We start from the raw sequence: 26,617 nt of genomic DNA, 5'->3' as shown, positions 1-26,617 counted from the left end.
TCTCTCGCTCTTCTCTGACAAAGAGTCAGAGCTCTATTGAGCCGTGTATTCCTTTAACTTTAACTAGTAATGACTTCATGACTTTCTTTGCTAATAAAATTTTAACTATTAGAGAAATAATTACTCATAACCATCCCAAAGACGTATCGTTATCTTTGGCTGCTTTCAGTGATGCCGGTATTTGGTTAGACTCTTTCTCTCAGATTGTTCTGTCTGAGTTATTTTCATTAGTTACTTCATCCAAACCATCAACATGTCTATTAGACCCCATTCCTACCAGGCTGCTCAAGGAAGCCCTACCATTATTTAATGCTTCAATCTTAAATATGATCAATCTATCTTTATTAGTTGGCTATGTACCACAGGCTTTTAAGGTGGCAGTAATTAAACCATTACTTAAAAAGCCATCACTTGACCCAGCTATCTTAGATAATTACAGGCCAATCTCCAACCTTCCTTTTCTCTCAAAAATTTTTGAAAGGGTAGTTGTAAAACAGCTAACTGATCATCTGCAGAGGAATGGTCTATTTGAAGAGTTTCAGTCAGGTTTTAGAATTCATCATAGTACAGAAACAGCATTAGTGAAGGTTACAAATGATCTTCTTATGGCCTCAGACAGTGGACTCATCTCTGTGCTTGTTCTGTTAGACCTCAGTGCTGCTTTTGATACTGTTGACCATTAAATTTTATTACAGAGATTAGAGCATGCCATAGGTATTAAAAGCACTGCGCTGCGGTGGTTTGAATCATATTTATCTAATAGATTACAATTTGTTCATGTAAATGGGGAATCTTCTTCACAGACTAAGGTTAATTATGGAGTTCCACAAGGTTCTGTGCTAGGACCAATTTTATTCACTTTATACATGCTTCCCTTAGGCAGTATTATTAGACGGCATTGCTTAAATTTTCATTGTTACGCAGATGATACCCAGCTTTATCTATCCATGAAGCCAGAGGACACACACCAATTAGCTAAACTGCAGGATTGTCTTACAGACATAAAGACATGGATGACCTCTAATTTCCTGCTTTTAAACTCAGATAAAACTGAAGTTATTGTACTTGGCCCCACAAATCTTAGAAACATGGTGTCTAACCAGATCCTTACTCTGGATGGCATTACCCTGACCTCTAGTAATACTGTGAGAAATCTTGGAGTCATTTTTGATCAGGATATGTCATTCAAAGCGCATATTAAACAATATGTAGGACTGCTTTTTTGCATTTACGCAATATCTCTAAAATTAGAAAGGTCTTGTCTCAGAGTGATGCTGAAAAACTAATTCATGCATTTATTTCCTCTAGGCTGGACTATTGTAATTCATTATTATCAGGTTGTCCTAAAAGTTCCCTGAAAAGCCTTCAGTTAATTCAAATGCTGCAGCTAGAGTACTAACGGGGACTAGAAGGAGAGAGCATATCTCACCCATATTGGCCTCTCTTCATTGGCTTCCTGTTAATTCTAGAATAGAATTTAAAATTCTTTTTCTTACTTATAAGGTTTTGAATAATCAGGTCCCATCTTATCTTAGGGACCTCATAGTACCATATCACCCCAATAGAGCGCTTCGCTCTCAGACTGCAGGCTTACTTGTAGTTCCTAAGGTTTGTAAGAGTAGAATGGGAGGCAGAGCCTTCAGCTTTCAGGCTCCTCTCCTGTGGAACCAGCTCCCAATTCAGATCAGGGAGACAGACACCCTCTCTACTTTTAAGATTAGGCTTAAAACTTTCCTTTTTGCTAAAGCTTATAGTTAGGGCTGGATCAGGTGACCCTGAACCATCCCTTAGTTATGCTGCTATAGACTTAGACTGCTGGGGGGTTCCTATGATGCACTGAGTGTTTCTTTCTCTTTTTGCTCTGTATGCACCACTCTGCATTTAATCATTAGTGATTGATCTCTGCTCCCCTCCACAGCATGTCTTTTTCCTGGTTCTCTCCCTCAGCCCCAACCAGTCCCAGCAGAAGACTGCCCCTCCCTGAGCCTGGTTCTGCTGGAGGTTTCTTCCTGTTAAAAGGGAGTTTTTCCTTCCCACTGTCGCCAAGTGCTTGCTCACAGGGGGTCGTTTTGACCGTTGGGGTTTTTACGTAATTATTGTATGGCCTTGCCTTACAATATAAAGCGCCTTGGGGCAACTGTTTGTTGTGATTTGGCGCTATATAAATAAATTTGATTGATTGATTGATTGACTATTAAATAAGGCCATATGGCACATTTCTCTGGGTATAGTCCGCCACGCAGATACCTCAGCACTGAGGACCATGGCAAGTGGAATAGGCCAAGGACACACTCATATCACCTGGAGGCAGCGACAGATGAATGGCCTCTTTAAAGAGGTGGGGATAGGCTGCTTGTCAGCCTAGGCAGTTGTCAACCAGGAAGAAGGGCTATTGTATAGTGTGTTGGATGTGGCAAGGTGCTGCACTTGGACATGCTCCAAATTTTATCAAATTGTGAGACTGAACGGGATTTGCCTGTCTTGTCCAGACATAAAAAAATAAAAAAAACAGTATTCTATTTATTCTACCAGATGTAAAATGAAAAACTGTAAAATTAAAAATCAAAACTCACCACAGTGGAGCACACTGAGGCTGAAGCGTTGGAGTTTGACCGGCTATGATAAAAGCCATAGCTCCCACTAAAATTTCGCCTGATCTCTGCAGAGGAATGTCTGAAACAAAACACAGATTTATAATGTTTGGTTAACCACAAACATAAAATCTGCAATTTGACATTAGATTTTAGGTCATTACTCTTTGAATATTTGACAGCAAATTATTTCAACACACGTATAGTACAAGTCAACAGACAAAAAGCTACAGTACCATCTAAAACCTATGAGCAAGTCATGAACACATAAACAAGCTCAAACTGAATCCTAATCAGAGACAACACAAATTTCACTATTGTTCCTGTTTATATTAGTATAAAATGGTAAGCCATGACAATTCTCTTCAAAGCATTGTTGGTTTTGTATCAAAGGATGTCTGTGTTGACTGTGTACAGGCTTTGTCATGCGGACAGTTTTCTAGACGCAGAATATGCAATCCTTATTTAAGGGTCAGACCAAACAGGAAATCACCATGATGCAAGAATGAAGTCGTATTCGCGCGCGCACACACTCACTCACTCACTCACTCACTCACTCGTGAATGGCCATGTCATGCATGTCAGTGAGTGTGTGTCTGCCTTTATTTCTCACTTGAAAAGAGGAGAGAACAGAGAACCAACAGAACAGAGCTAATATCCCAATTTGTTGCCCACATCTCATTTTGTGGCACTCAACTCCACGCAGTCTATTTCTTTTGTAATAAATCCACCATATCATTGGATCTCAACCAAATCCTGCACAGTAAGTGTTTTGTTCTCAGCTGCTCCATAATGAGTGAACAGTCTTGTGTGTAGAATCGTGTAAAAGGATTCTGTGCATTTCTGTATAAACACTACATTTTTTTAAAACTAAAATTTGCCAAACTTTTATTTGTGAATATGAGTCTCACAAACTGTTTATTACAGCACTGTCATGTTAGCAATAGTACAAGAGCAAACAGTTAATCAAATAGGTCACATTCTCACCCACCACCCCTGTGGTGTATCATGCATTCATTAAGTCCCCATGGCCAGTCACATGACAGCCTTGTCACCAGTTACCTCCACAAAAACCTAAATCAATACAATGGAAGAACATGTGAAACCCGGTGTCGCAGACCGAACGGTCCACCCCTAAAAACTGGTCCGCCCTGCCTCCACTGCGCATGCATCATTTCGGAGCTCAGCCGCTCGTCTAAGACAGAATCTCTTCACCCAAAGCGATCAAATGGATTAATGAGATTATTACCCATCAGATGACAAGGTAAAACCTCTTAAATCATTCTAAAGTCAGTTTTAAGCAGAAACGAGGCAATACTCTGACGCTTTGAAATAACTGATGCACAGTGAACGCATCAGCTAGCAGCTTGTGTAGGCGTGGTGCTCTGATAGTTTCCTCCATCTTTAATGATGAAATAATGCTGAATTTATGTGGAAATGATTGTTGTACAAAAGTTTCAGATATCTGTTGCTGAGACAGATGATGACTGGAGTGCAGTTTATGCAGAAACAGGGTGATAATCCGTGAACCACGGCTAATGACACATGCTCAGTGAAGGCAGGGCGGACTGATTTTTAGGGGGACATTCGGTTTGCAACACCGGCAAAGCTCAAGAGTCTTAAAGGTTCATACTTTCATCGAGAATTTGTCAAGTAGCTCGAATAATTCTGTTACAAAAAAATGTTTGATCAAATTCTGTGCCTCGAAGCTCCGTTTAACATTGTAGTACATATGTCAGGCCTGTGTGTGGCGCTGTAACATCCCCAGAAAAAAAAAAAAGACTAGAGCATGCGCATAAGCTGTGTAAGAGCTAATCAATGTAGCACCAAAAGCTACAGTTTTCCCACACAGAGTTCCAATGTGACACACAGAGTAAAATAAAGCATTTTAAGAAAAAGAGGGTCCACGCTGATCATCTGAAATAGACTGACTGCGGTTCGCCTGCAGTCAGTTGTTTAAATGGCACTCGCCTTTGCATACGTACAGCAGGAGGCTTGTAACATGAATGAATTTCTGCTTGTGACTTCCGCGAAGCCAGTCGCATCTCCCCCTCTCTCCTCTCTTCCTGTTGTCTCAATCTCTGTCTCCAACTTTCAAAGTGCTGACTTCACCAGCCTGTTAATTCTTCAAATTGCATTCGGAATAACCACAAAATTGATCAGCTGGTCTCTCAACACTATTGACACCATCTTTTCAACAAGGAAATCAGGGCTGGGGGACCCTGCTTGCCCAGAAGGAACCTATCCCGTGGGCTATGTTCTCGACACCTGGAAGGCGTGGCGTGTGGCATGCTTGGTACCACTCTCTGTGGAAGATGTTGAGGATTTATTCTTATTTGTCTTTATGGTAGTTGGGCTTCTGCTGTTAGGATTATGTGCTGCCCTGATCTACCGGAAAATTGGCAAGACGGGTGCCACCAAAACCACAACCCCACATCTGTCTGTCATGATTATTGAGGTTGGCAAGGCTATACAGTCTCTTGCTGCCTTGACTCTTGAACTGAAACGCCAGTTGGAATTCTTCTCGGAGCAGCTGTCTGCCCTGCAAAGGCATTGATGTTGGGTACCAGTGAATATTCATTTACACAATTGGATCTGGACAGATAAGAGAAGCCACATTTGGCTCTGTGCTTCTTTGCCTAACCTAAACACTGCAGCCTTATTAGCTACCGAAGGTCAAAATGCCTCGCTTGTTTTTCCTCGAGAAGATTTCAACGGCCCTGGTGATGTACATGGCTCCCCATCTCATCTGCCCTCCCTCACAGACTCTACGCACACACGGACAGAGACTGATATGAACCACATACACACATGGACGCACGCTCCCCCCACCCCTCCCCCCTTGTGTTTCTGTCCCCCCCCCCCCCCCCGGCACTTGCCACTCCTCCTTCCTCTTCCGGTAGGCCGCGTGGCACTTGCAGCTGCAGCAGCCTCCACCACCCCCCCCCCCCCCCCGAAAGCTCGGCTGTGCTGTATTTCTGCTGTGGCCTACACTCACTTTGCCTCAATTTGGATGACGAACTGTTTCAAGTTTAGCACACATAAGCAATCAAATGTATATGTGCGGTTGTTTTAATTCTGATGTGTGCCATTATTACGTTCAACTAGTAATAATTGTGGATTAATTGTATTTTTGTCTGAGGCAGCTGGGTGTGATAATTTCGTTGCACTTGTTGTAATGACAGTAACTCACTATTCATTCATTCAACCATACAGTTTACATAAATCTGTCAACTCTCTTCATTATCTCCTCCTGGGATTTGCAGTCTCCTTTTTGTTGTGTAAGGATGCACTGCCTGCACTTGTATGAACAAAAATTGTCAAATTCAATGCTGTGCTGAGAATATGTTAACTTCAACAGTTGAAGTGAACAGCCTTGCCTATATTGTCATCGACTACTTGCCACTGGTAGACATGTACAGGGGCCATGAATGACTGCAGACCTGCATGTACTGTGAGTGTCTATATGGTGCTTATCACCCTTTTGTCTGTGGTCAACTTAAAAAAAAAAGAATCAGAGTTAAAAGTATGTAAGATTGTGCAGGTTTATATTAGAAGGGACTTTGGCACAAGTGAGAAGTATATAACAGGGTGCTGTTGTTACTCTTGATAAAGTTGATAATGTTGTACACGTCTGTCTTTTTATAAGCATTCTGCATGTTAGCATGCATATGTATTATGAGTGCTAACTTATGCTATTTACTTTTGTAAGGTTCATTAATAGCATTGTTGGTCATTTTGAACATTTTGTTAAAGATGTTTCTGTCTACTGTCTATACATTTTAACTACAGTAAAGCACACTAAGTGTTCAAATAAAGTGGCGCTGCACTGAGACTTTGCCCTTTGTGTAATCTCCCACCCATGCCTGCCCATGATTCAGGTATGCGGTTATTGAATTGACTCAGAATAGTTGTGTGGTTTACAGGAGGGAGAGAAGTGTCAACAAACACAAACTTGCGGATACTGGAATAATATTGTTCCAAGTGCATGTGTGGGCAATGTGAAATATCAGCCACTTTATTATCTGTACCAATGAAAGCAGAACAGGTCTAGGAATTCCTTGACTCCATGTGTATGTCTGTCAGTGTGTCTGGCCATGTGGTTGAAGTGTACACAATATTTTGACAAAAACATATTTTGATTTTAATTGTCACCACCAGGAAATGGAGTCTCTTAATCTGAATGTATGTGATAATGCCACAAGGACTTTATGGTTCATGATGACACTTGCTCCTGTAGCTTATATGTCACAAAGACTTCGCACAAGTTTGAAGTTTGGTTCTGTGACTTATAGAGCTGCAGCTATCGATTATTTTAGTAATCGGGTATTCTATTGATTATTAACTGAGTAATCGGATAAAAAGTACTTTTGCTTTTTTAAACAACATCAACAGTCCAGGGCTCTCCCTAAGCAATGGCACAATGTCGCTGTGCCATTACGCAGACTGTCAAATTTAGTTTATCCCTTTCCATTTTCCTGGGTAATTATTCAGCACTCCCCTGACACTAGACCGTAAGCGCAGGTGGTCAATGTAATCCTCAATCAGTCAGGCTGCACCTGAAAGTGAGCACAGCAGTGCGACGATTTGCCCAAACAGACTCCAACAATTTACCCAAACTGACTCCAAATATGACTAAATGCAGTACTTTTATTATTTTCAGAAGTGCGCTCCATTCTCGAAACAGTACATGAAGCGCTCTCTCTCCCTCCGTCTCATTGTCTCTTTAGAAGAATGATGAAACAATAAACAAGGGGTGTTTAAGTATGTTTGTGAGTACTGGCATTTTTTTGGGGGGGGGGGGGTGACATACAATGGACTCTGAACTTTAAGATTTGATATTACGAGCCTCCTTTCATCCATTAAAAAAAAACAAAAAACAAAAATCATATTTGGCTCTGTGCCAGACTGGCATCCTGCCCAGGGCATACCCTGACTGCTAGGATGGATTCCACCCCCGAGCCTTAATTAGAATAAGGGGGTATAGAAAATGGATGGATGGATATCATCATTTTTCTATTACAAAACAAACTATAACAACAGAAGACAACATGTTTAAATGTTCTGACTGGACTCTTGCATAACGTGGGATTCAAAGCTGTCTGAATAGGTGTTTGGGTACAAGTCAACCATACTTCTGCAAAAACCCATTTTCAGTTTAGTAAAAATTCAATGAAACTACTTTAACCTCTGCAGCATTACAACACAAATTTGACTCGTTAATGGGAGCACGTCACTCCATTAAAAAAGCTCTACCTTGGTTCATTACCCATAATTCTTTTCAATGTATCAGACAAAAGTGACGCTGACATGCAGTGTTGCTGTCATGTCCGCCAGCATTTACATGATCCTTAAAAGCCACACGCATTAAAATTGACAAATTGACGACTCAAACCTTTGTGAAGAGGCGTTTAGTTTGTTTGTTTAACTTTTGTGGAAGTTGAAACAATAAAAGTCGTAAATGGCTGTGAGCGGCCACTTCACCCATATAAAGTTACCACATGGCCTCCGCTTATGGGCAGTCAGGCACAAAGCAGGGTTTGGCATGGCTGGCATAACAGTCTGCTATATAGCAAACTCGGGAGGACTGGCTTGTTTTTACATGTGCCCAAAACTGAAGTTACCCTTCACAGATACCCCACAGGGCATAAGCAACAAGATGCACATAATTTGTCAAGAGGACGCAAAAGGACTGGTCTGGTGCCAGAAAAAACAAAAACAAAACTCTACCATATGAAGTTGCCATTTCATGAAGGACAGCTACATAAACAAGATGCAGACAAGAGATTACCAAAGTTCTTGAAGCTGAAGAAGGATATGACTCTCAGCATTTACCCTGAAGGTACATGTGCCACACTGGCCAAAGGTGGGTGTGGTAATCCAACCCCACGAATGACATCATCAGCCATGAGGAAAAGGGAAATCTTTACAGGTTTGTTGTCATCATTCACAACATTTGCTAATGAATATACTGTATCGTAGTTATTGGCCTTTGGGGTCTGCCACTCTTATCTGTCTGTATGCCTGTCTATCTCACTCCCTCCCTCTGTTTATAGTGATATTTGATGGGAATGGCAGTATAGCAGCAAATGGATCAATGTTATTTACCCACAATAAAGTAAAGTGTTTTAGGGTGTATATAGTAGATGCAGTCCGTCAGAGGCTGCATTTCATCATCTGGTTATTTTAACATGAACTTTCAAAAGGACCGGGGTCCAGTGTGTTACCATTTGAAAATCATGGTCAGGAAAATAACAATTTACACAACCAAATTACTGATAAATACAGATCTTCCAAGCACGTGGCTTCCCTGCTATGTTAGCTGTCATTATCATTGTTTTGCTCCAATTCCTCATCTGAATCTCCAACTTCTGACAGTTCTAGCTTGAACCTGAAGGCTGTACACCATCTGAATTCTCTACTGCCAAAATTTCCTCAATTTGGTCTATTTCATCATCATCATTAAAGTAGACCTGCATTGAAATAAATGGTCAGATTTCAGAAAGAAATAGCTGATATGTATTTATAAGACCCTTGTGAATGCAGTAAAGTAAATCTGTAAGCCCAAATTTGTAATTCAGCGGAGAAATCTTCGTTTAAAAATGACAAATTTGCAGCTAAAATTTAGCCCTCCGTGAAAACAGTTTGTACAGCCGTATCATTTCCATGACGTCGGGGACAAGACGACGCGCTCCCGCCTTCAGTCCGATCCCGCATTGAAATTGATTTTATCTGTTAGTAATGTTACTTATACACATCCTGGTTTCAACATCCAAAAGTAAGCTGCAATGAATGCGAGATACAGATCTGTGTGCTCAGATCAGCAACGACATCGACAGCGGGCGCCGTTCTTCCTCTCCCGCTCTCTGCCTCCGCTGCGCTTATTAAGTCTGCGGGCTCGTTAACGAGCTCGTTAACCGCCGACGCGGGCCACTCACACCCCGCCGTGTCTGCTTTGCAGCTGGCGTTGTGCCAGATTCAGCACACAACACCGGCATCACCTCTCTGTCTACTGAATGGAGCTGCAGCACACTTGGCACAAGTTCTGAGATTACGCTCGCTGTTTTATTGCGAAGCTGCCGGTACACCTGTTGCTGCAAGGTCTGACTTCTTGCTGTAAAATCCACAGCACCGCACGTCTCGGCAATCGGAGCCGCCACAGCTCCATGGACGCTGAGAGAGGTTTATATATTTTTAATGACTGGGATTCTTTGCGGGTCTCACCTCCATATCCCGCGATGGTACCGGAGGCGAAAGACAGTAGATTTTCATTGCGAAACCACTCAAACGGGCGTATGAAAAAGTCCCCAAAAATAATTTTCAAGCACAAATAAAAGAAATGTGCACTCACCAAACATGCCGCAAGACAATATGAAGTTTTAAAAAAAGTAAATCCTTCCGTATAAGACAAGAAAAAGGTGCAGATGCAAACTGACATAAATCCATAAATTACAACTGGCGCAATGTATGCTGGGAGAGGGTCTTGTCCGTGACGTCTCGGCATGATGAGAGGGACAATTTGCGGAGGGCTAAATGTTAGCTGTAAATTTGTCATTTTCAAATGAAGATTTCTCCGTTGAATGACAGATCTGGGCTTGCAGATTTACTTTACTAAAGTCATTAGTAAAGTAAGTCATTTTTTGTTCAAAAACTCTGACTGCATTTTTTTCAATGCAGGTCTCCTTTAAGAGAAACATCCGACGAAAAGCTTTCAAAATCGTTGTGTAAATCCTCCACCATTGTGAACAAAGGCAATTGATAATGGGCTATCCCTGCCTTGACATCACGCAGCAGCCGAGCTTTTCACCAGGCAGTACTATAAGCATGGGATATTTCAGGTGCAATGTGTGACCAAATAAGGAACAAAATCACTTTGCACACACTGATTTGGCAAAAATACACCTACAAGTCAAGCTTTATATAAAACAGTTTTCATTGAAAATACAGGTTTCTGGACCTTTGTGTGATACCTTTAAGGCACACAACATGCCAAGCGTTCAGGAGACAGGCAAACTACACACACGTTCACCCACAGCTACTCATAATAACTAATAATTTAGCCAGCATCCACTAACCATTCAAAGTTTTTAAATGGGTGACATGAAGGCAGATACTTTCAGTACTTCAGCAGATGGCAAGAACATTCTAGACAGTCAATACAAAGTTGCCCTTTCAATCAATGTGGTCCACCAAAATTCACCAGCTGTGAATGGTTGGTCCTCATTGCATGTTCTTTTAATATGGTGAGGTACAAGATGACTGCATTTATTTTTTTTTCCTTTTTTTTTGCGTTACTGTCTACCCAAGCTGGCTGAGATGGACTAACACACTCACCTACATTTTTGCTGCCTAAGCCAAGCAGGGAATAATCTCATTCTGACTTTCACTGCTCAACTCTCAGAACCACAGGTTACAGTGGAACGTATATCTCAAATGGTAAAGTGAGGACTTTGAACTGATTCAACTCATGACAAGCCGAGTCAACCCCACAAGACACTGCTGGCCTCACATTTCATTCAGCCTCACTGATAAACAACGCCGTAACATACGGTACTTGAACTCCTTTCCTTGAGGCATGAGCAAGCTCTTGACCCGAAGGGAACAATGCACCTAAGACTGATGACATAATTACCAGTTTCCCTTTGTCATGACATATAATTAAACAAAATAATCAACAGTAAAGAGGAGGGTCCTTTAAAACAGCTGCAATCGGGGGAGTTAAGGAAAAACCAGAATCACTGCCAAACACAAATCCCAGCAGAGTCAGGCCTGCTGCTGACAGATGATTCTTTATTTTTTGTAATGTAACAGAAAAGCAGTGGTGGGCACAGCTAACCAAAACGTTAGCTTCAATAACAGTTAATCCGCTAACTGAAAAGTTATCTTTTATAAAGCTAAGCTGATAAACCTCTAAAAAAATGTAGTGGAAGTTACAGATAAAAGCTAAACCGATACATTTCATTATTGATTTCAGTACACTAGGAGCTACTGACACAACAACCAGCGCTTCTGTGTCAGATTAGCTTTCTCTCAGCAAAAGAAACCTGGTGACTGATGAAGAGGAAGAAAAATAAAGACAATTTCTCTTTACACCATAATGACTCACCGGCATATCACGCAAGTCATCAACAGGTATACAGTTTTAACTTATGGTTAAAATTTTAACCAAACTAATTCCAGACAATTTATTTATTTAAATTAATGTCACGTCTGGGTCTTTTCATAAAGTGAAATATCAGCTATATGTTTTAGAGACCCCTAATGCTGGACTGTGATAAACCAGAAAAAATAACACTACAGCAGTCCAATCTAGAACTGACAAATGAACAGCTGAAAGATGAACTGTCACTCCAGTCTGATGTCAAAAGCGCTCTGGAGCAGGTTTTCATCCAGGATGTCTCTGTACATTGCTGCATTCATCTTTCCCTCAATCCTGACTAGTCTCCCAGTTCCTGCCACTGAAAAACATCCCCACAGCATGATGCTGCCACCACCATGCTTCATCATCTACACAAACAGGCTGGAATGGATTCACCCACCCATTCACTCACTCATCAACATTTGTGCTGCCCCAAGCTCTACGCTGTTGCCAGTGCAGAGAATTAGCTAAAGCTGATGAGTTGACTTGGTCAAACCATTGCCCATTGCTCATTATCCTCTGGCTATTTTGAACCACACCTCATTTAAGATCATGCTTACTTTCAGAATCTGTGTTGTTGCTGTTTGTCTTTCTGCTGCTCCAAGGTTCCCTGGGATGGCACAAAGGATCCAGCACAGATTGACATTAGTGCACAGTTTTTATGGCAGAAGCCCCTCCTTACGCAACTCCAGTACCTGGAGAAACAGACACAGCCCCTGGTCTTCCCAATTGGTTTCCCAGCCAAGTACTAATCAGGAACCTACTCTGCTTCACTTCTGGGATCTGACAGGATCAGATGTGACTGGCTGCTCAGAATGGGTCTATATTTTTCTAAATGATTTTATGCAGTTCCAGGTTTAGATAGGAACTTTTCAGGTTTATTTTGGCTCAGTTCATAACTGATTATTGTGACACATGGCGACATGTTGAACCAGTTTAACATGATGATTGTCTAGTTTGTGGAAGAAAAGATATTCCAATACGTTATCTTAGAATTCTGTGTCGATCTTCAACTCCAACTAGCAAAGATTTATCCACACATCAATCCTTAGTCTTACCATGTAAGTGGTCAGTGTATTTAGAGAGGGGCAGATTTGTGCTTGTGCATTCTGACAGTGAGAAGATCCAGTGTTGCTTTTTCTCTCTGCAATGGTAGCTTCAGCAATGAAAGATATGTGACTGCATAGGATCTATAATCCTGCTGCTGCACCATGTTTCTTAAAGATACAGTGTGTGGGATTTATGGGTGTGAATTAGCAGAAATGGAACATAGCTTTCATAGCCATCTGTTCATTACGAATCAATGATTTCATAAGCTTAGAATGAGCCCTTCATATCTATGATGAAGCGGGCTCCCTCATGGAGGCTGCCATCATGTTGAACGGCCATGTCGATAGAGTAGCCCTTTCGCATTTTGCAGCATTGCCAGAAGATTGAAGAAAAAAAAAAAAAAGTACAGAAAATGATGGTTGTGTCCCTATACGTTGTCTACTGGTTGCTAGCACAGGCTAACATGTTTGAGAACCCTAATTTTTTTGTGAAATGGAAGATCATGCATATTGCATATCACAACAGGAGGCAAGTCAGCATGAAGCCCCATTGCCAAAGAAAGGAAAGGTGAAACAAACTATTTCGACTGCCAGCGTAATGTAATCAACTTCTCCACCAAACCCTACACATCGTAAAACATATATTCCAGCACAAGCTCTGAAGGCTGTACTACAAAGTGAGATCAACATACACCAGCTTTATTGCGAGAACTGGCTTGACAAACCCAAAAGTAGCAACCTAATATATAAAGCTGACCGTGTGTGCGTGCATACACGTGTGTTCGCTATGCATAGCCACAATAATTAAGCAATAGACACCAAACTTGCTATGGTGACTGGGGCACAAAGGAGGAGGTCACTGCAGCCCTTAGGCTGAAAGCGTATGTGCACGAACACACGCACACACACATATGGTTGGCCTTATATATTAGAATCACAGTCCGTTCACTGGAGCCCTTATTTTCACAATTCACATGGTACTCAGTTCAGGTAGCAAGCATAACACTTTACTTACTACGTAGTAGCGGCTGGCTAGGGTGCACTTTAATTAGAATCAGAACGGACAAGTGCACACCACGAGCGAGTCAAAGCGTGCGTTTTTTCCTTTCTTCACTTAAAATGTACCTGCTGTGTACTGCATGCAGACTGGTAGACTGTTGATATGCCTCCCAAGAAGCAGGGGGTATTAAGTCGTAAATCCCCAAGTGCTAAAAGGATGAAATGTAACAGAGATGGGTAAACATCTGCAGAGACACTAAGAACATTATATATCCCACAGCATTGCAGTGATGTGACATGCTGTCACCTTTTTATCATCATTCACTTGAGTCTTATGAATGTGACAAATTGCTCAATGAAAATTAATGACAACATACACACAATGCAACTTACTACACCTTAACTAAAGTGACATGAAATATACAATGACATGGTGAAAATGCTTCATTATTACCCGTGCGTAGAACAGGTAACTCAGCTAGTCAAATACAATTTGTGCAACAAGAGCGGTTATCATCTGAAAGCCGGTCTTCTGTTGCAAACATATTTGACACAACCATTCGCGGCAGAAGGTAAAATAGGTCTTTTCTGCCATAATTTTACAGATGGCTTTGGTTTTTTATTTCATTAGTGTATAATTCATTTCTGCTTAAATGTGGATTTGTTGGGCTACAATTGAAGGCCAAAATTAAAACACAGATTATTTTCTGTTTTGGAAAGCGTGCTGAGCAATTTCGTTCCATCATGGCTTTGCAGCTGGTAGAAATTCAAGTACAGCGGTGTGCAATGGTGCACAGAGGCTCCGCACATCCCTCTGGCAAAAACAGATATCATACACATGCATAATATATATGTGGCAAATGGCGATGACAGGGAACATGCAATGATAGGGACATACCATTCTGTGAGAAGAAGCCTCTCTTCTGATTCTCCTCTACAACATAATTCTAACTAGTGTGTTGCCCGTGGGGACCCACGGGCTCTAGATTGGGTAATGGTTATAAAATAAGTAGCTGACATTTTTCAAGGGTGGTAATAAATTATGCAAAGTTTATATAATATTTTAGCTGAAAGTGCTAGTCCTATCAATTTTCTGTTTTTGCGGTGTTCATCCTTGACCTAAAATACATAAGCATACCAAACGGCAAGTGTCAGCTCTCCCCAGTTTCTCCGTGATAGAAGTAATACACACGCACACATACATACATACATACATACATGTGCACAGAGGCTACTTAGCTTTTAAATATAGCTGGAAAGGATGTTGCACTCTAACAGAAGACCGTTTTGACATGTTAACATTTTAGCTTTGTATAAAAGTGTGGTAATAACCGCTGCAGTGGTTAGTGCATAAGCTATATGGAGTATTTATGTGCATGCCCAGAAGCATTTGTGTCATGGGCCACATCTGTATTTGGGTCTCGCCAGCAGTAACCAGCTATCATTGGTATACAATAGCATGAAACACAAATTTTGACTGCTATTGTACTACAGTGGACCTCAATATCTGCATTTGAGGAATTGGAATCCAAATTGACACCTATATGATAAAAACTGTGAAAGAGAGACAGGACACAGAGAGTCAAAGAGAGAGAGAGACATGCAGCAAAGGTCATCCATGCCGGTGTCACTGATTGAACGGTCCCTCCTAGAAATTTGTCCTCCCTGCCTTCACTGCTCATATTGTCACTCAGCATCTCTAGGTTCAGTGGTAAAGACAGTTTTGTGGCTGGTTTTGGTTTTGACCCTTTTTGCACCATTTTTGTTGGACCACGTCACAAAGAGGCCAAATATGGTAAATTGGCAACGTCCTCCGTTTTTCATGAAACTTGCAGAATTTCACAAAAACAAACACTTTCAAATAACCATATACTTCAAGAACCATTTGTCCTATTCTCAGTTTTTTGTGCATTTTTCATAAGAACCAAACCTAGAGATGCTGCACATAATAATAACCTAGACATCACATGCATAAAAGACCTTGGCTGACTATGGTCCCAGGCCACACTGCCCCTGTGAAAATGTGCACAATTACAAAAAATAGCTATTTGCAGCGCCACCTATGGGCTGCACCCTGAGTCAGCCGCCAAAATGTTCACGTTTTTGGAGAGTCCATACCTGATAGACTAACAAATGAAAATCAATTTGGCCCACTCGGGGTGCATGGAAATACAACCCCTGGCAAAAATTATGGAATCACTGGCCTCGGAGGATGTTCATTCAGTTGTTTAATTTTGTAGAAAAAAAGCAGATCACAGACATGACACAAAACTAAAGTCATTTCAAATGGCAACTTTCTGGCTTTAAGAAACACTATAAGAAATCAGGAAAAAAAATTGTGGCAGTCAGTAACGGTTACTTTTTTAGACCAAGCAGAGGGAAAAAAAATATGGAATCACTCAATTCTGAGGAAAAAATTATGGAATCATGAAAAACAAAAGAACACTCCAACACATCACTAGTATTTTGTTGCACCACCTCTGGCTTTTATAACAGCTTGCAGTCTCTGAGGCATGGACTTAATGAGTGACAAACAGTACTCTTCATCAATCTGGCTCCAACTTTCTCTGATTGCTGTTGCCAGATCAGCTTTGCAGGTTGGAGCCTTGTCATGGGCCATTTTCTTCAACTTCCACCAAAGATTTTCAATTGGATTAAGATCCGGACTATTTGCAGGCCATGACATTGACCCTATGTGTCTCTTTGCAAGGAATGTTTTCACAGTTTTTGCTCTATGGCAAGATGCATTATCATCTTGAAAAATGATTTCCAAAATATCAACGTAAACATGTGCATTTATTGAGGATGTAATGACAGCCATCTCCCCAGTGCCTTTACCTGACATGCAGCCCCATATCATCAATGACTGTGGAAATTTACATGTTCTCTTCAGGCAGTCATCTAAACCACAAAAAAAAAGCTTTACAAAAACAGCAGTAGAACGATTCTCCCATCACCCTGCTGGAAGAAGCTTTTTTCAGCTACTTTTCAGAGTGACGCCAACCGAGGGAGGACTGACAACTTGGTGGGATATCGATCGAACCGCGGCAGCGGGCCAACCCACAAGGAGAAGGCGGGATTTGGGGCATCATCCCTGGGCAGAGCAAGGCAGGCAGCCGGAGGGATGGAGCAGACCCACTCAGTCCGAAATCCCACTTTTTAGATATGCGAAGTCCCAGTTTGCCCAACGGACTTTAGTTCTGCAGTTTTATTGAGGTGAAAATAATATAAAAGTAAAACAGGACTTTTACTGCACTGCTGTGAAGGTTTATTGATCGGCTAACCTTAGCTTAGCCTTTTAGCACAGTTGATCTGAGTGAATGGTTTAATTTGTACATAGTTCAGTCTTTTTTTATTTTTACCAAATATATATATATATAAAAACTGTTTAATGTTTCTTTATATTTTAAGAAATATTTTTTATTTGTCCCAGTCAGGAACATTTGCTGTGCAGACAACCTAAATACATTGATGAGCAGAACACCATGAAGTCCAGTCGAAAGAAAACATCTCCGCTCTTCAAAATAGGACAAAAGTGTCTTCAGCAACACCACCAGCGTTCAAAGCTGCAGAAGAGACCTTCATCTGGTCCTGAGAATCCAGCATAACATCACCTGCTTCTAAATAAAAGGCTCTTTCCCAGCAACTATTTTATTATTTTTTTAAAAAGCTGTTTCATTTTATAGTTTAACAATAAATTAATGGATCATTAAAAATGTCCACAAAATCAAAGTCAAAAGACATTTGCACAGGTGGAAGCTCTCCACTTATTGTGCTCAAATTCATATTTTAGAAATGACTCTGTCCTGATAACAACATTAAAGGCAACTACATATTTTGACGTAATTACAAGTTGAAATTACTAAAAAAATAAAAAAAATAAAAATTCATCATGAGGTTTATGTCACAGAAATCCTACTTTACAATCAGACTGCAGTCATTGTTAAATTATTTCCTGTTGCATTTATAATAAACATTTGTATTTATTTACAGTGTCTGTTCTTCTGGTTGAAATGAGATATAAATAATCTACCAGACTTTAAAAAAGTACAAATTTCCATGATTTGTCTAAAAATAAATGTCCAAGGTTCCTTACATTAAACAAGAAATTATCTAATCTGAAATAACAGGTGGTTTTAATTTACAGATGAAAGGTTTCTAAAGAACCATTTATTGATTTATTTAGCTATTTTAATTACAAGTGTTCTAAACTTTTTTTTTTAAACAGTAATCAGAAATTTTGAAGTAACCAACAACAAAAAATATTTCCAAGGATTTTTCTTCAGAAAACTGCTCTATAAATGAGCAGTCCTGTGACACGTTTCTGTTTTGTAGAGATCAGTGGTTTCTGCACAGAACTGTTTTGTACAGATCAGTGGTTTCTGCCATAGTCTTCCGTGTTTTGGCCCGACGCATCGTTCCTATTGGACAGCGCGAAGCTACGTCACAGCTCAGCGCATTGAAAGTTGGATTGGGTTGAACTTTGACCACGTCAGCCTGCCGACAAGCAGCAATGCGCGCTCCCATCAGAAGTGTCGCTTTAGCTCGGCTTTTGACGCAACGCTTCTGACACCTCTAAAAAGCAACGCGTCTCATTGAAAATAATGCATTTTAAAACGATTTTTGACGCCTCTGACGCGTTCAATGTGAAAGGCCCATTATAAATACTGGCTCTTTAGATGAAACTCTGACCATAAGCTTCTCCACACCTGGTTAAATTTGCATCAAATTACCACAGTGACTGCAAGAGAGAAAAACAAAAACAAAGCCATGTCCCTTAAAGCCACGAGTGTTTGTTCAGTCATACAACAGTTAAATATAATAATGACATGAAGGAATATTTTTCTATTGGGATTGTAAAGTGAAAGTCTTCCATGAATCCCACAAACAAAAAGGCTCTTTGGTAGCATCACGCTGTCTGTGGCAGGTCTGCGCTTGCTGCATGTGCATATGTGTGTCAGCATTTCTGGAATCACTGCCCAAGCATTCTTCAAAAGGAGTCCAGCTGTACACCACTTCTCACAGCGACAGATAAAAACAAACAAATGCCAGATAGTGAAATATATAATTCTACACAGCATTATCTACAGTTAAGATGAGTAAGCCTGATGTGACTCACACAAGGTGTGTCACTCACAGACAGACAGTCTGCAATTATTGCCATTATCATTATCATCACTGAGCCTGTACACTGTAGGTGGCAGGCTGCTTACTAGTCTAATAACACCAAGTCTGCCTTTATTATCGCCAAAGTGGAAACACAGGAGTGGGGTGTTGTACATGAAAGGAGGAACACAAACCAAAGGGATGCCCTACTATCATATGTCTCAGATCTAATGAGTCTTGCTGCTATCAGTAACATCACTGCTCAGCTTCCTGTGAGAGAGGCACACACGCACGCACACTGAAGCCATTTGGCAGGACTCGGGTCTTGAGCTGCTCCAAGGGAGAAAAAGTAAATCACTTCTGGTGAGGTTTTAGACCACAGGGTGAGATATTTAAGAAAGGCTTCTCAAGAAGCTGTAAGACTTCTGGACTCACTGCAGACCCCCATCACCGAATGGTCCAAAAACAGCCACAAGGGCTGACAGATGTCATTATCAACTTTCACAGGAAATAAGGTGCACCTTAATCCTGATCCCCCAACAACTTAAGATTAATGAACAAGAGACGTCCCACATCCACAGCTGTCCTCACACCTGTCGCCATATGCTACAGTGATCACCGGACACCTACATGCTGTCTAGTGAACAAAAATGACACCTTTGACTACATTTTTAGAACTAGTTTTCCATTCCCCTTTTAAAGTGCACTGTGAAGAAACGTGCATTTCCTGATTTAAAACTGCCACAATGAAAAAGCGAAGTGAAACCAAAGCAGCATTACAGCCACAGTTTGCAGGTTTTCCTTCACACCCTCATGACAGAAAGTGACAAATACTCATGAGCATGTACAGCATATTTAATAGTGCCGTCTTAGTTTTTGGGAAAAATTTGCACTCATGCAACTCACTGTGTATAGTGCGGTATAAGCTTTTCAGAATGTGTGACCACTATTCCTGTTGGTTTTGCAAGTTGTTTGCATCTGGCTTTTGTTGATAGAAACTGTTTTGTTGTGTCAAGGAAACAGCCTTGACACAGCAAAACAGATTTGCTTGGTTTTTTTTTGGGTCCAGCGTGTGTGATATTTAGGTCACAGATGTTTTAGCCCTTTTCAAAATGTCTGTCATATATATATATATATATATATATATATATATATATATATATACATATACATATACATGTATGTGTGTGTGTGTGTGTTGTGTTTTGAAAGCACAAACAAATGGACTGATTGACACGCCCCTTTCATAGCTCATACAAACAGTATTTAACCCAGTAACACCCACTTTGGAAGAGTTTCTCATATTTTTCATTCAGATTCCATTTGCATGATTTGCTATTCTCCTGAGCATTTGGTATATTCTGTTACTCAATTAGCGTGAAAAGGACTTGTGTGAATTAGTGTGAAAAAACTGAATTTCTTCACTAATGCCTACATAACTGTAAGAAAGTATTTGATGAACAGAACAGTCCCATCATTTGATAAAGCCGTTCTACACATTCAAACTAAAGGCCCCTTCCCACATAACAGGATTGCATCCGACTAGTGCACAAAGGAGGAATTGCATGGCATTCGTGAAAAATCAGAGCTGCCTCCAACGCCTCGTACACCTGTCGCTACAACTATTCATGCACACCAGCGGCCGAAAGACAGAGAGTGCCCTGTTAGAGCCCATTCAATCCCTCTTGCAGCAGGTGTCGGCCAAATTCCAGGTGACACACAAACATCCAACACTGCTTGCTGGACACTTAGAAAATGTGGGGCCATTCACGCTGTTAGCATAAAAACAGTGAGCATGCGACCACTTTCGAGCTGGCTGTGGAATTTATCTAAGCACCCCCACAACTGTGGAGTTTCCAAGCAACACACGTGGTGTGGTGTTGGCTCTCCCCTCAACACATGTGCCGTGTGTGTGCATCACGCGTGTGTTACGCCCACCCCCCGCTTCCCCCATAACACGTGGGCGCATGTGTTTCACCCCAACACGTGGCGTGCGGGGAAGGGGGAAGCACACTTGCATGACATGATGATATGTATGTACAGATGGGGAGCAGCCAGCCAGAGCGTACACAGCACAGCGAGACACCTTTCAGCTGATCGCTGGCCAGAGACTCACTGACAGCTGGAAATGACGGCTCAGTACAAACGACATGCCACAATAAAAACACAGAGACCACAGCCAGCATGCCGCAGGACTACAAGCCAACAGTGTGACAAATACACCACTTTTAGTCACGTATCACCAGAAATAATGCTGTAACAAATGCCATTTTGTCAATTATTACAGCTCTTTTTTCGCCGTAATTAAAGATGACAAAAACTTCCTCTGCATCTACATTGTCTATTTTCTCTTTTTTTTTTTTAAATATATATATATATATATATATATATACGTTTATCTCTTTGTTGATTTTAGGCATTTTATGCTTGTGTTATAAGACAGCGATGGTAGTGCAGTGATAAAGTTTCCATCTGTTAATCAGAGCTTTTGTAAATTGCAGGTTTGAATCCTGCGAGAGGCTTCTTTTTTTTTTTCCCCCCCCACAGCAGCTGAGCGATGTGGTTCCACACATTCCAGCTGTTGTTTTTTTTCCCCCACAACAGCTGAGCGATGTGGTTCCACACATTCCAGCTGTTTTTTTTCCCCCACAGCAGCTGAGCGATGTAGTTCCACATGCTCCAGCTGCTCACACTGTATTCCCGTTGCAACAGTTTTGTGCACGCTCATGTGCATGCACAAAACCGTCACAGTGGGATCATTCACGCCTGCCCGACCTTGTGTCCCTCCCGATGCCGGCTCAATGTTTTCGGGGTTCGCTCATTTGGGCTGTTTCGCAATGATTCGCCATGAGACCTACTTATTCGTGCTATTTGTGAAGGGGCCCTAAGTATTCTATTAAATCACACTCAGAAATCTGCAAACCAGCCTGTTTACTGGCCCACCACAAAATGCACCATATGGTACAGGATGCGGACACTGATCATTTAAGATCTCAAATTAAAAAGAAGAAGAAGAAATTTGGTGTTTGAAGCACTCTCACAAGGATTTTGCAGTGCTGTAACAACATGATTCATAAAAAACAATGCAAGCATAAATTTTTAGTTTTACTTTGTCTTTTTTGTGTTTTTGTCTACTTAAGTGTTTACTTTGTCTAGGGTGCATTAGCTTTAGATATTATCAGGGTGGGGAACAGTAGCATTGCACTGATCTCATTTTCTCTCTTCTTATATCAACTCCCAAACTCAGGGTCTTGGTCAATACTCAACACTAAATCAATGCCTCTGCTTTAAAAATAAATAAATATATAGATGTGTATATTTCAGTATTGTCAATAGTTTGGGGCAACTGTCCTCTGTAAAAATAGCATAATCCTGTATAAATCACCATGACCAAACACCATAGTTATAGTTGCAATGTTTTAAAAATCACAGAAGGTGTATAACTTTAAAAGTTAAATTTGGGTATATTCAGACTTGTCTCATGTCTGGACAATAACAGATGTGGAAAATAACATTGGCACTGGTGCCATAAATGTTACAGAAGCAGGGAAACTGATGCTTAAAATGTTTAACAGAAAGACACCACTTGCTGAGTGGAATTAGAGTAATCATACAGAACCTCTTCACTTCCAATCAGTTTGCTTGCACCTAATGGCCTGTTTCCACAAAGCAGTACAGTACAGTTGGGTAGGGAAAGTTTTTGTACGGTTCAGTACAGTTTGCTACGTGATAGGTGGGGTGGCAATTGCTGAGTCAGCTAGGTTTGTCACATGACATGTAAGCGAGCGAAAAACGCATCACAGAAGACGGTAAACAACAATGGAGGAATTCATCGTGTTTTCCTACTCGGAATGCGGCTGTTTACCACAGCAAGAAGGCAGTCTTTTGAGGAAAGGCTGCGCACAGAGATGACTGCTCTCTATCAACCAATCAAAATGTTGGCAGTGGGTGTGGCTCCATAATTACTATAACGTACCACGTACTTGGTACCCCAACAGAAAGGTGCCAAAACCAGTGTGGGTCAGTACACTTCACAACTTCTTATCATAAAAAAAAATTGCATACTGTACCAAACTGTACTATAGTGCTTGGTAGAAACTGGCCAAAACAGTATTTAGAACTTTACCTTTAGCTCCAGTAAAGGTACTGACAAGTGAGGAGGTGCAGGACTGGGCTGTATGGAGACCTCAACAAGAAAAGCGGAAAAATAGAAGGGAAGGAAGGAAACTGACACAATTAATATTACACCCATGGGAAGGGGGGGAGTGTATTTCTGCCTTACAAAAAAAAAAAAAAAGGAGAGAAAGACCCCACTCAACTTAAATTCAGTCATTTGTACACCCGCTTTCTTCAATCTGGGGTCACGGCAGCTGGAGCCTATCTCAGCAGTCACAGGATGAAAGGCGGGGTACACCCTGTACATGACACCCGTTTATCGCTAGGTCACATATAGACTAGGGCTGCATGATATTGGGAAACCCACGCAAACATGGATGGGGAGAACATGCAAACTCCACACAGAAAGGACCAGGTGGAAAGCGATCTCATGAGCTTCTTGTTGTGAGGAAACAATGCTAACCACTAATCCACTGTGCCGCTCCCAAATATAATCCTTTAAAATTTTATTATCTGAGCCTGAGACTAGTAGGCCCTGTATCTGTTATCAACTCCTGTATGTGCATCCAGAACAAGCTTTGATAAACTGTGCTCATGTCATGTCCAGAAACAAGGTTGCACTGACCCTGCTTTTTCTTTTCAAACACCATTTCCAACACCTAGACTGAAAATACTACTCAACACAGTGTACTGATCAAGATGAATAGAAACACCTGATAAACTCTGAGCACCCTGAGATTCTTAATCGTTTTGCAAAACAACCTGAACTTCTAACTGTTGGACCATTCATTTGGACATGCCCCTTAGACAATGCTGATGTCGTTTTGACAGCATTAATAACTTCTACCCAGGATGCACAACTTGACATGCATCATTTTTAATGAGACCCCTTATGGGACTGGAAGTAATTGTCCTAATGAGTTGTAGAACACAAATGTGCACAATAGACTACCATATATCTACACTTCCTCTACACCTGGCATGTGGCTCAGCAGGAACTATGATCACAGCCCTTCTCCTCAATTATAATAGCACTGTGTAGAAAGACTTACGCACATACACTTCAGAGGAAATGATCACATTATACACACAACAGACCCAGCATCCTGATTAAGATGAAACAGCACTGAACCAATACGGACATGCGGTTGTGCATGTCGCTGGTTCTTTATAATAGCTTATTTAAAAAGGGGTCATATTGTGCAAAACTTCCTTTTTAATGGCATTTTACTGTTAAATATGGTTATGGCTTTATGTTAAACAGGCTCAAAGTCTTACAACTGCAGAAAATACCCTACTATAAACAAATCACTCAATTTTAGGCTTCTGTGACATATGTTATGAAAGTAGATATCTGGACAGCTGCTTGCTTGACAAGACACACCAACGTGGCTTTTTGAGTGAGAGAAGGGAAGACATCCATCCATGCATTCTCTAAACCTCTTGACTCCAGGTAAGGCTCACGGGGGGCTGGAGCATATCCCAATGGTCATTGGGTGAGAGGCAGGGTACACCCTAGACAAGCTGCCAGTGTATCACAGGACTGGCACATACACGTAGACAGACAAACATTCACACTCTCACTCACACTGACAGGCAATTTAAAGACACCAAGTCAACCTGCATGTCTTTGGAAGTTGGAGGAAACCGGAGACAACTTGGGACCTTCTTGCTGTGAGGCTACAGTGCTAACCACTAAGCCATTGCGCTGCTGAAGGGAAGCCATCCTCTGCTGAAACTGAAAGGGGTACATACATAAAGAGGTCCAATACAGAGTTTCTGACAAAGTGGGGAATGGAATTTCCCAGTTATGCAGAAATTTCCACTTTCCACCTCAAAGCATTCAAGCGCTGATAGCAAACACAAACAAGTAAAATATCTAAACAAGTGTCATACTGATTAACATCTATCATAATATGCTACCAGTTTGAAGATTATAATGACTGAACCTGTTTTGTAACTTATTAAAATAATTAAATATAAAGGTGTGAGTACAATCATAAGTTATTTGACTGACAACAATAATAGCAACCATCTGATAATGTGTACAATGCGTACTGCATGGTGCTAAAAGCACTCACCCTTAGCAGGAACACAGCATCTGTCCAACCTGCTATCACAGATATGTTTTTGTTTCTGTTGTGATACATTTTGCATGGCAAATCCTGACAACTTTTGATCCATCTGATATGGTTGCGTGAAAAAGGAGCTGCAGTGACAACACAGCATCTTTCCGAAAACTTCAGAGCAGCAAAACAAAAAGGTGAAACACTGAAAAAAAAAATGGAGGTGCAGCACTTTTTTCTTTAGGCAGCCACAGGCCCTCCATTCTCATTTAGAACAACTGAAGGCAAAAAAGAAAAGAAAAATGGACACTGGTACTCAGGAAAAAATGCTCTATGGACATGGGGCTTTTCTGCTATGTCGTAGGTTATTAGATCCATCCATGAGCACGTAAAACTGTATAAGGCTTATCACCAAAAACAACATAAATTTGATCACACTCCCAGTTTAAGACTGCTTATTCACCCAGACAACACTGACATATTCAGCTCTCTGTGAACTCAATGTACTTCTTCCAAGTCGGCGGTCAAAAATGTGCATCCTGAGAAACCTGAAAAGTGGGTTTACTTTAGGTGTCTCTATTTTCAAGTTTAATTCCTGTATTTAAGACACTTGACGGTCTGTGGCATCTTGCTGGAAAGGTCTTATAATATGACCCCTTTAAATAACACAGAAGTTTCCAGCAGACAGCATGGTTGATCATGTGACTCTTAGCAGAAGTTCTCATTTTTTTTGCGTTTCTGAGAACAGTAAATTAGACTTTTATGTCCTTAATGTTGCCTTCTGGGGGAAGGTTTACTTCTGAACATGTGTGCGCCTGCATTACTAAACAACTCTGGGAAGGTGCCAAAAAACTTGATCCTGACAGGCAACAACTTCAACAGTCCACTTGTGCACAAACAAACAGGGCATTTTTACCTGTTGATTTTCAGAGCGAAAGCCCGTCGCTCGGCGCCGGCCAGGGCCGCCATGGGAGAGCCTGAAGTCCCGTGTGTGCGGCGTTGCCTCCGACGTTAACCTGCGGACTCTCCGCTATTCCTACGGAGCAACAGTCATCTCAGCGCTCCCGCTGAACGTCACAGCAGCTGCGTTTCTGGGTGTAAACTTTCAAACTTCCGCCTTTGATTGGAGCGGAGACAGAGCGAGAGAGGGGAGGGACCAGGCAGCCGCGAGAGAGCCGAGAAGGCGGGGCCAGCATAGGTGAGAGAGGCACGAGCGCTACCTCGCGCTCTCTCTCGTGCAGAGTGTGCCGCAGCCACACGCTCAGCATAGGGGTGAGCGGGGTCTGGAGTAACATCTTACACAGGCTGTCTCCAAGCTAACAAAGATAATGTAAGAAAGAAAATAATAATAACAATTGATAATGTCTTTATGTAGCACAATATTCAGTGCTCTGCATAATAAAACATCGAGGCACAGCAATTTCACATCCAGAACAATAAAAAAATGAAAACACCAAATGTAAACATGCATAACATAAACAGCTAAACCATAATAAAATAAAATAAGATTGTGTTTTTACTAAAAACACAATCTAATTGCAAGCAAGATGA

The 26,617-nt window shown here is 41.2% G+C and overlaps 1 protein-coding gene across 3 annotated transcripts in view; it reads right to left on the bottom strand.

The window, feature by feature from the left end:
* The window catches only part of dock8 (dedicator of cytokinesis 8), a 187,996-nt gene extending 161,814 nt beyond the window's left edge, over positions 1-26,182 (bottom strand). For all 3 annotated transcript variants that reach the window (XM_034170521.1, XM_034170523.1, XM_034170524.1), the window contains exons 1-2: positions 25,983-26,182; positions 2,574-2,673 (exon numbers count right to left, since the gene is read on the bottom strand). In XM_034170521.1, coding sequence (XP_034026412.1) covers positions 2,574-2,673; positions 25,983-26,035 — 153 coding nt within the window. In that variant the 5' untranslated portion in view covers positions 26,036-26,182. The remainder of the gene's footprint in view (positions 1-2,573; positions 2,674-25,982) is intronic.
* Positions 26,183-26,617: the final 435 nt, after the last annotated feature.

The sequence above is a fragment of the Thalassophryne amazonica genome, chromosome 5 (assembly GCF_902500255.1).
Source record: "Thalassophryne amazonica chromosome 5, fThaAma1.1, whole genome shotgun sequence".
Classification (NCBI taxonomy): domain Eukaryota; kingdom Metazoa; phylum Chordata; class Actinopteri; order Batrachoidiformes; family Batrachoididae; genus Thalassophryne; species Thalassophryne amazonica.
This window is presented reverse-complemented; position numbering and strand designations above follow the sequence as displayed.